The 9,495-nt window shown below is 39.7% G+C and overlaps 1 protein-coding gene across 2 annotated transcripts in view; it reads right to left on the minus strand.

Moving 5' to 3' along the window:
* Positions 1-1,489: 1,489 nt before the first annotated feature.
* Positions 1,490-9,495, minus strand: part of LOC122562174 (platelet-derived growth factor subunit A-like) — a 91,817-nt gene continuing 83,811 nt past the window's right edge. For both annotated transcript variants that reach the window (XM_043714792.1, XM_043714791.1), the window contains one exon: positions 1,490-1,622. In XM_043714792.1, coding sequence (XP_043570727.1) covers positions 1,580-1,622 — 43 coding nt within the window. In that variant the 3' untranslated portion in view covers positions 1,490-1,579. The remainder of the gene's footprint in view (positions 1,623-9,495) is intronic.

Consider the following 9,495-nt stretch of genomic DNA (forward strand, 5'->3'; position numbering starts at 1 on the left):
CCTCAGATAATGTTCTGGTGACCAGGTTCAAATCCTGCCATGGCAGATGGTGGAATTTGAATTCAATTAATAAAAAAAATCTGGCAATAAGAGTCTATTGATGATCATGAGTCCATTGTCAATTGTTTGAACCCATCTGGTTCACTAATGTCCTTTAGGGAAGGAAACTGCCATCCTTACCTTGTCTGACCTACATGTAACTCCCAATCCACAGCAATGTGATTGACCCCTAACCTAATTAGGGATGGATAATAAATGCTGGACTAGGTAACAACATCTTTAGCTTGTGAATTAATAAAACATTCCATGGATTCTCAATCCTTTTACATCTGAAGCACACCTATCTCATATGTAAAAATTGGATTACCCCCAAAACACAATACAAGTGTATGGTCTGTATTTAGTAAGTAATACAGTTAATGATTTATTGTTATTGTTTTATCATTCAATAAGCACTCATATGTCACGGTTAGAGTTTATCCTGGGTAAGTGCTTTGTTTTTACTGATGCTATTGCTGAAAATATAGCTTTATATTAGTAGCTCATACTAAAAAGGGCCAACACATTGTGGTGAAACAGAAGAAGCTGCTCTGTATTCATGGAAGCATTCACAACCAGAACTCTCACTGTCTGCAATAGATTAGAGGACTTATTGAGGTGAAGTCCATGTGACAGGCAGTCAGAGTAAACATTACATTTATTGGAGCTGGTTGAAACTGGTTCTTGCTTTACTACAAACAAAGGTGAACAAATATTTTGTTTCTGTGGTTAGTCTGGAGAATGCAAAAAACATTCCAGTAATAACTTTAAATCAAGAGATGGAAAGGGAGAAACAACTGTCCAGCAACATGACCATTTGTCACTGTGAACTAATAACACATTTCACTAAAAGATCAGAAACCATTTTCAATACCATTCTTTAGGATTTATAAAATTGTGACAGAGTTACCTGAATAATTCAGATTTTAGTACCTTCCAATATTAAATATTTTTGGGAATTACTGGATTGCTTTGTCAGTGCAGCTCAATGAGATTAGTGTTGTCACTTACCTCCACGTATTCATTTCGATTTAATGGAGCAAAAATCTACTCACAGTTGGTTTGTTTAAAGGAAGACAAGACTAAAAGTGTACATTTTTGTTTTATTATTTTACTGTTAGGAAGGTTTGTTATAAATCTTCGGTTTGTATGATAAACCCCTCACCAGCAAAATGAAAGTTTAGAAATTAATCAAATGTCTCCTTGATTCAGAGTTCTCAGGTTGAGAATCAATCCCCTGTAATTCTGTGGAACTGCTGCAAGTCACTGCCTGTAGACTGTGAAGTGTAGAAATGGTGAAGAAGCTCTTCTTAGTTATTGCACATCACAAGTGGACCGGCGGAGTCCCCAGTGATGGAGAACACATAGCACCATCCCGATAGCTGTGGCTCCTCATTATCTTTGTGAGCTCACCCAAGAGGATGCATGTCTGCACAGTCCAAAGATAGAGAGAGAATACTGCCTCCTTAATGCATGCAATATATTAGTTGTTTGTCAACTCTGTCCTTTTAGTGTTGTGTGTTGGCTGTGAGATTACACATCAGTTGTTGTCAGTTGTTTGTCGATAATATTTTGGGGGGAACCTGAAAAAGAAAAACATATTTTAAGATGCTTTGTAACACTGCTGATGGTTACACTGCTCGATTCAGTTTTACTACTTGGTCGGGGGAACTGAGTGGTGAATGCTAGCCTTTCAGTTCCAGAAGGCAGCTTTAGCTCGAGGTGAGGTTGATAGTATCCAAATTTTCTCTCCCCATTGACCAGAACAGCCATTAAGTGAAATGCCTTCTGTCAGTCCCAATCTTGGCCTGATGCTGTCAAACTTTGAGCACAGAACTTCCTTTGTCTGCATTCTCATTTTGAATGGCTGGAAATTAAGCTGATGTGAGAGATGATCCAGCTCTCGCAGACACACAGAGAGCTGCTGCTCTCCATTAGTAAAGGTTCTGCTGCAGGAACATTTATTCTCCAACTAACCTTTTCTCAAATGAAAGTGAAAAAATGTGTCCCTCATCCCAGTGAACACAAAGGAATAAATGTAATTGCTTAAATAGATCTTTTCAAGTAATAGGAAAAATGTGATTGATTAGAAAATAAGGAAAAACCCAAATATGTGTATTTTCTATAGTCACAGAATCTTTACAGGAACTCAATATAATTACTCAGCAAATCTTGCTTATAACAAATGCCCAAACAATGTAATTTGGAGCAAAATGCCTGGCTTCCCAATCAGGATGCTGTTCACATTTTATCCTGAGTGGTATTTTCAATCCATTGCTGCAGAGCAATAAACTTCTTGTGGGTGGAATCATAAGAACATCAGGAAATGAGCAGGAGTCAGCCATTTGGCTCCTCAATTCTGCTCCACCATTCATCAAGATCATGGCTGCTCATCCCCAGGCATCAAATCATCTTTTGTGCCAGCTCCTCATAGCCCCCAAGTCCTCAATATTGTCAAAATCTATTTACCACCTCTTTACATTCTTTCAGTGGTCTAGCCTCCACAACTCTCTGACGTACAGAATTCCAAACATTCCAAATGTCTGGAATTTTTGATTCCTCTGGTAGAAGAAATTCCTTCACATCTCAGTTTTGAATGGATGTCCCTTAATCTGAAATTTTGATTGCTAGATTGAGATTCCCCTACTAGTAGAAAAATCTTCTCAATCTTTACCCCGTGTTACATGTTTCAATAAGATCACTCCTCGTTCCTCTAAACTCTAATGAATGGTTAGCCATTCTCAATAGGCAACCTCCTCATACCAGGAATCACCCAATTGAATCTCTTTTGAACTGTGTCCAACGCCAATGTATCCTTTCTTAAATATGAAAACCAAAATTGCACAGACTACTCCAGATGTGGCTTCATGAACACCCTGTATAGTTATAATGATACTTTACTACTTTTAAATTCAAACACCCTCGCAATGAAGGCCCGAATTCTATTTGCTTTCTTTATTCCTTGTTGATAACCCTTTTTGTTCTGTGGACAAGAACCATCTGCACTACACTTATTTGGAGCCTCTCTCCATTTAAATAATAATTTGCTTTTTCATTCTTCCTACTAACGTGCCTGACCTCTCAATTTCTTACATTAAACTCTATGTGCCAGGTTTTGCGTATTCACTCAACCTATCCATAATCCTTGCAGATTTTTTTTGTTTTCATCACAGTATGCCCCTCCCGCCTGATAGGAGATCCTATCTTGCGCAGTAACCATTTATGTGGCACGTTATCAAATAGCTTCTGGATGTCCAAATACACTAAATCTATTGGCTACCCTTTACCTCCTGGTTATATCCTCAAAGAATGCAAACAAATTTATCAATCATGATTTCCCTTCTCAAAGCCATGTTGATTCTGATTGTGTTAAGCTTTTTCTCAATATCCTGCTATTCCTTCCATAATAATGTACTCTAGCATTTTCCTAATAACAGATTGTAGACTAACTGGCCTATAGTTTCCTGTTATCTGTCTCCCTCCCTTCTTAAATAGGGGTGTCATATTATTTTCCAAACTATTGGAACGCTCCTGAAATCCAATGCTTTCACTGACTCTGCAGCCACTTCCTTTGAAATCCTGGCATGTAGGCTTTCATTGTCTGCCTCAGTTACATTGGCTTATCAATATTTTGTCCCTCATGGTATAGACTGTTACAAGATCTCTCTTCTCGTGTTCACCTTACTTATCTGATAACTTTGCAATGTCTTCAGTGTCCTCCACCATGAAGACTGCTGCAATATATTGGTTTCAATTATCTGCCATTTCCTTGCTCCTTGTTATCAGTTCCTCAGTTGTATTCTCCAAGGTGCCACACTTTAATTAACTCACTTTAACTACTCCCATTAAATCAGCTTTTTAGTCATTCGCTGCTTGTTCCTAAAAAAATACCCCAGTCTTCGCATCTATGTCTAATTTTTACCACTCTTTATGTCTTAGTTTTGATGGGTACTCTCCTTGTCAACCTTTGTTAACTATCTATGATTCCCCATGTTCCACCGTCTTTGCACAGTAAATAATTGAATATATGTCCTTGATAATATGTAAAAACAGAAATGAAACAGTGATCACTTCTCATCAGGCCCTCCCTTCCCACAGTTCAGTCTATGTACTTTGGCCATCTGGTTCCTGCTAGACAGAGGAGAAGACAACCAATTTTTTTATAGAACTCTTCCTCAATCCTGATTGGAGAATTATTTTCCTAAACCTGTCCATTCAGTCAGGCTGCTATTAATTTATATTCATCTTGTATTCTTCCATTTTTACAATTAGATTTGAAATAGCTATACCTAAGTATTTATCGAGTGAATGTACTGGAGAACACAAGAACAAAGGATATGATTTGAGTAGCTGCTTCTTCGGTTGCCATTAGTTGTAGTACTGGATCAGTGGTGCTGGAAGAGCACAGCAATTCAGGCAGCATCCGACGAGCAGCAAAATCGACGTTTCGGGCAAAAGCACTTCATCAGGAAGGGTTCCTGATGAAGGGCTTTTGCCCGAAACGTCGATTTTGCTGCTCGTCGGATGCTGCCTGAATTGCTGTGCTCTTCCAGCACCACTGATCCAGAATCTGGTTTCCAGCATCTGCAGTCATTGTTTTTACCTTATTAGTTGTAGTGCTGCTACTTTCCAGAATATCAGTGCTGCAGAGATAAGTGTTGAAATATCATGCATTTATTTTTAATCTTCAACACAATGGGCAAAATCTTTGGTGTCCGGGTCATCGGAGACTGGACATGCAACTGAAGGTGGGAGGAAGCTTGAACTTCCAACACATAATTCTCCTCCTCCCCAGCATCTGATGCTAATATGTCTGCTTCCAAGTTAGAGTGGGAGACTTGGGCAGTTCCGGTGAACACAACTGGATTCTTACCCCAGAAACATCAGACAAGTTAAGAATTAGTCTAACACCAGGGAACCACAGAACCAGATAAATCCTGAACTCTACATTCACCTTAAAGGGCTACTGACCTTCAGTTCAATGTCGCATCATAACAACCGCACCTGTGATAGTGTATACTCCCTGTACTATAGTGGGAATATCAGCACCAAATTTTATCTTCAAGTACTGGAATGGGACTTGAACACACAAACTTCTGATTCAGGGGTAAGAGTACTAACATATGAACTGCAGCAAAAGCAAAAACAATTATTTGGGCCTTGACCAATATCTTTATATCCTTATTAGCCAGAGGGGTCCCAGAGGACTGGCGTGTAACTAATTTTGTATCTCTCTTCAAGAAAGGAAATAGGGATAATCCAGGAAACTACTGACTATCGAGTCTCAAATCAATGATTGGGAAGTTATCAGAAAGAACTCTTAGGGTTAGGGTTTATGCATATTTGAAAACGTATAACCTAATTAGGGATCGTCAGCATGGCTTTGTGCAAGGCAGGTCATGTCTTACTAACTTGACTGAATTTCCAAAAGATTAAGATACATGGGATCTATGGTGACTTGGTGCGTGGATTCAGAATTGGCTTGCCCAGAGAAGACAGAGTAGTAGTGGAAGCATGTTTTTCAGGCTGGAGGTCTCTGACTAGCGGTGTTCTGCAGGGATCCATACTGGGAGCTCTACTGTTTGTGATATATGTACGTGACTTAGATGAAAATGTAGATGGGTGGGTTAGTAATTTTGCAGCTGATACAAAGATCGCTAGGCTTGTGGATAGTGTAGAAAGGCGTCAAAGGATATAGTGGGATATAGATCAGTAGCAGATATGGGCAGAGAAATGGCAGATGGAGTTTAATCCATGTAAAGTGTGAGGTGTTGCACTTTGGGAGATCAAATATTAAGGAAAAATATACTGTTAATGGTAGGACTCTGAACAGCATTAATGTACAGAAGGGGTTTAAGTCCATAATTCCCTGAAAGTGGCCACATACATAGGTAGGGTTATAAAGAAGGAGTATGGTATGCTTGTCTTTATTGTTTGGGGAATTGAGCACAAGGGTCAGGATGTTATGTTGCAGCTTTATAAAACTTTGGTTAGGCCGCACTTAGAGTGCTATGTTCAAATGTGGTCACCGTGCATTACAGGAAGAATGTAGAGGCTTTAGAGAGGGTGCAGAAGAGGTTTACCAGGATGCTGCCTGGATTAGAGGGTATGAGCTATAAGGAGGGTCTAGAAAAGCTAGGGTTCTTTTTCTCTTGAGTGGTGGATGCTTAGGGGAGACTGGAGAGATGCTATAAAATTATGAGATGCATAGATAGGGTTGACGGTCAATCTTTTTTCTAGAGTTGACATGTCTAATAAGAGAGGTGGAAGGGGGAAAGTTCAAAGGAGACTGGAGGGGCAAGTTTTTTTACACAGAGAGTGGTCAGAGTCTGGAACGCACTGCCAGGGATGGTGATGGAGGCAGATACAATAGGCAAAAGTGAGGACTGCAGATCCTAGAGATTAGCGTCGAGAGTGTGGCGCTGGAAAAGCACAGCAGGTCAGGCAGCATCCGAGGTGCTGGAGAATCGAAGTTTCAGGCAAAAGCCCTTCATCAGGATTCCTGATTCCAGGAAACGTCGATTCTCCTGCTCCTCGGATACTGCCAGACCTGCTGTGCTTTTCCAGCATCACGCTCTCGACGCAGATACGATAGGGGCATTTAAGGGACTTTTAGATAAGCACACGAATATGGAGGGATATGGACCAAGGGCAGGCAGAAGAGATTAATTTGGTGTCATGTTAGACACAGCATTCTGTGCCGAAGGGCCCATTCTTGTACTGTACTGTACTCTTCGATGTTCTATGTTCGATTTATAAGTACAAAGTACCAAATAAACTCTTAAATAATGATACAAAATATGGTAAATTATTATTAATTGAATGCCCCAATTCAGCGATAATCGAAAAAGTGAGCAAGAGGCAGGACACCAAGTTCAGGCATACACATGAGGGTAAAACAGAAGGCAAATCTATAATAACATCATCTGAATTCTAAAGATGGTGGAATTGGAGGAAAGTGTGCCTTTATGGCATTGTGACAGCTCCCAGAAAATAGCAATGGATAAAATAATACAGGTATGTTCAGCGGAATTTGAGGAGCTGGTGTAACAGTATATGTCAGGGTCACCTAAGAGATTAATGATACTGAACCTAAGAAAGATGGACAGTTACAACTGAATTGCTAGATACGATGACTAGCCTACACAAATAGCTAGAGCAAGGAGGATGGGTGTCTGCAAGCAGGAATCTTCTTTTATTAGTGATTTCAATGAAGTATAAATTGGGAATACCCAAGAGTCTGTTTCCATAACTGAAATGCAAGGCTGCTTTATGAACCGGTGTCTAGGGGAAGTCACAAGAATAATATGATCTCAGATGCAGAAAGTGGAGAACCTGGACATTAATTGCATTCCAAGAATAGTAAATCAAGAAGCAAAAGGTGCGGAAGAAATAAATACTGTAACTTTTTCTAGAAAATAAGTTCTTCAGAAGTAAATGGGGCTGAAGCCTGATTAGTCCCCTGGATCTGTTGCATCTTAGAATATTAAAGCAAATAGCTACAACGAAAGAAGCTTCACTGGCAACAATCTTCCAGGCATGCTCAGATTCTGGAAAAGTCCAAGACAATAAAAAAAGTACCAATGTAACACCCTTATTCAAAATGAGTGGGAGATAAAGATAGGTAACTATAAGCCTGTTAGCTTAACATATGTTATTGGGAAAACACTACAGTTTATTCAAAAGGATGTAATAGTGAAGCATCTAGAAATACATAGTATAATCAAGCACAGTCAACACGGCTTTCTGAAAGAGAAATCATGGCTTATAAATTTACTAGAATCTTTTGAGGAAGTAGCAAAACAGATAAGATAGATAAGAAAGATTCAGTAGGTGTAATATATCTGGATTTCCAAAGACATTTCAGTAAGGTACCATATATAAGATTACTTAATTAAATAATAGCCCATAGTGTTTGGAATAGTATATTAGCATGGGTAGAGAATTATTTAACTAATAGAAGACAGTGTCTTATACATATTATTGACTTGGATGAGGAAAGTGAGTGTACTATAGCTAAGCTTGCGAATGACACACAAATAGGCGAATGGTGAGGATGACACAGAGTCTGCAGAGGGTTAGAGACAGTTTAAGTGAGTGGGCAAATGTTGGCAATTGTAATATAATGTAGGAAAATGTGAGGTTATTCACTATTACAGGAAGAGTGGAAGAGCAGAATATTATTTAAATGGAGAAAGTCTGCAGAAAGCTACTGCACAGTGTGATTTGCGAGGCCTGGTAAATCACAAAAAGCTAGCTTTAAAGTTCATTGGATATTAGGGAAAGCAAATGGATGTTGGTCTGTATTTCAAAGGGAATAGAATGTAAAAATTGGGAAATTCTAGCTAAAACTATACAGGCACTGGTCAGATCATGCTGAAAGTATAGTGAATGGCTTTGGTCCCCTTATCTAAGGTAATATCATGGCATTAGAAACTGTCCTGCGAAGGTTCACTCAGCTGATCCCAGCTATGGATGGTTTGTATGAGGAGGTTTAGTCTGTAGTCATTGGAGCTTAGAAGAATGAGTTGCGACCCTGTTGAAACATGGGATTCTTGTGGGCTTGATAGGAAAGATGTGGAGAAGCAGTTTTCCACTTGTGGGAGAGACTAGGACCAGAGGGCAGAATCTCAGAGCAAAGGGGGTCACCCGTTTATGATAAAGTTGAGAAGGAATTTCTTCTTTCAGAGAGTAGCAGATCCATGGAATTCCTTACTGCAGAGAGTTGTCGAGGCAGAGTCATTAAGAATATTCAAGGCTGAGGTAGGCAATTTTTAAAAAAAAAATAAGGGAATTAATGCATAATTAATACGCAATTCTTTGGATTTTGCATCACTTATAGATAGGGTGGTTAAGAAGGCGTTTAGCCAATTTGCCTCCATTGCTCAGACTTTTGATTATAGGGGTTGGAACATCATGTTGAGGTTGTATAGGATGTTGGTGAGTACTCTTCTGGAGTAGTCTGTCCATTTCTGATCACCTTGTTACAGGAAAAATATTATTAAGCTGGAGAAGGTTCAGAAGAGTTTTACCAGGATGTTGCTGGGAATGGAGCATTTGAGTTGCAAGGAGAGGCAGGACAGGCTGGGACGTTTTCACTGGAGCGTAGAAGATTGAAGGGTGACCCCGTAGCAGTTTATAAAATCATGTGAGGTATAGATAGGGTGAATGGCAGGTATCTTTTCCCAATGGTGGGGAATTTCAAGATTAATGGGCATATTTTTAAGATGATAAGAGGGCCAATGTGTTTACACAGAGTGATTCATATAGAGTCGTAGAGTCATAGAGATGTACAGCATGGAAACAGACCCTTCGGTCCAACCCGTCCATGCCGACCAGATATCCCAACCCAATCTGGTTTTACCTGCCACCACCCGGCCCATATCCTTCCAAACCCTTCCTATTCATATACCCATCCAAATGCCTCTTAAATGTTGCAATTGTACCAGCCTCCAC

Source organism: Chiloscyllium plagiosum, chromosome 24 (assembly GCF_004010195.1).
Source record: "Chiloscyllium plagiosum isolate BGI_BamShark_2017 chromosome 24, ASM401019v2, whole genome shotgun sequence".
NCBI lineage: Eukaryota > Metazoa > Chordata > Chondrichthyes > Orectolobiformes > Hemiscylliidae > Chiloscyllium > Chiloscyllium plagiosum.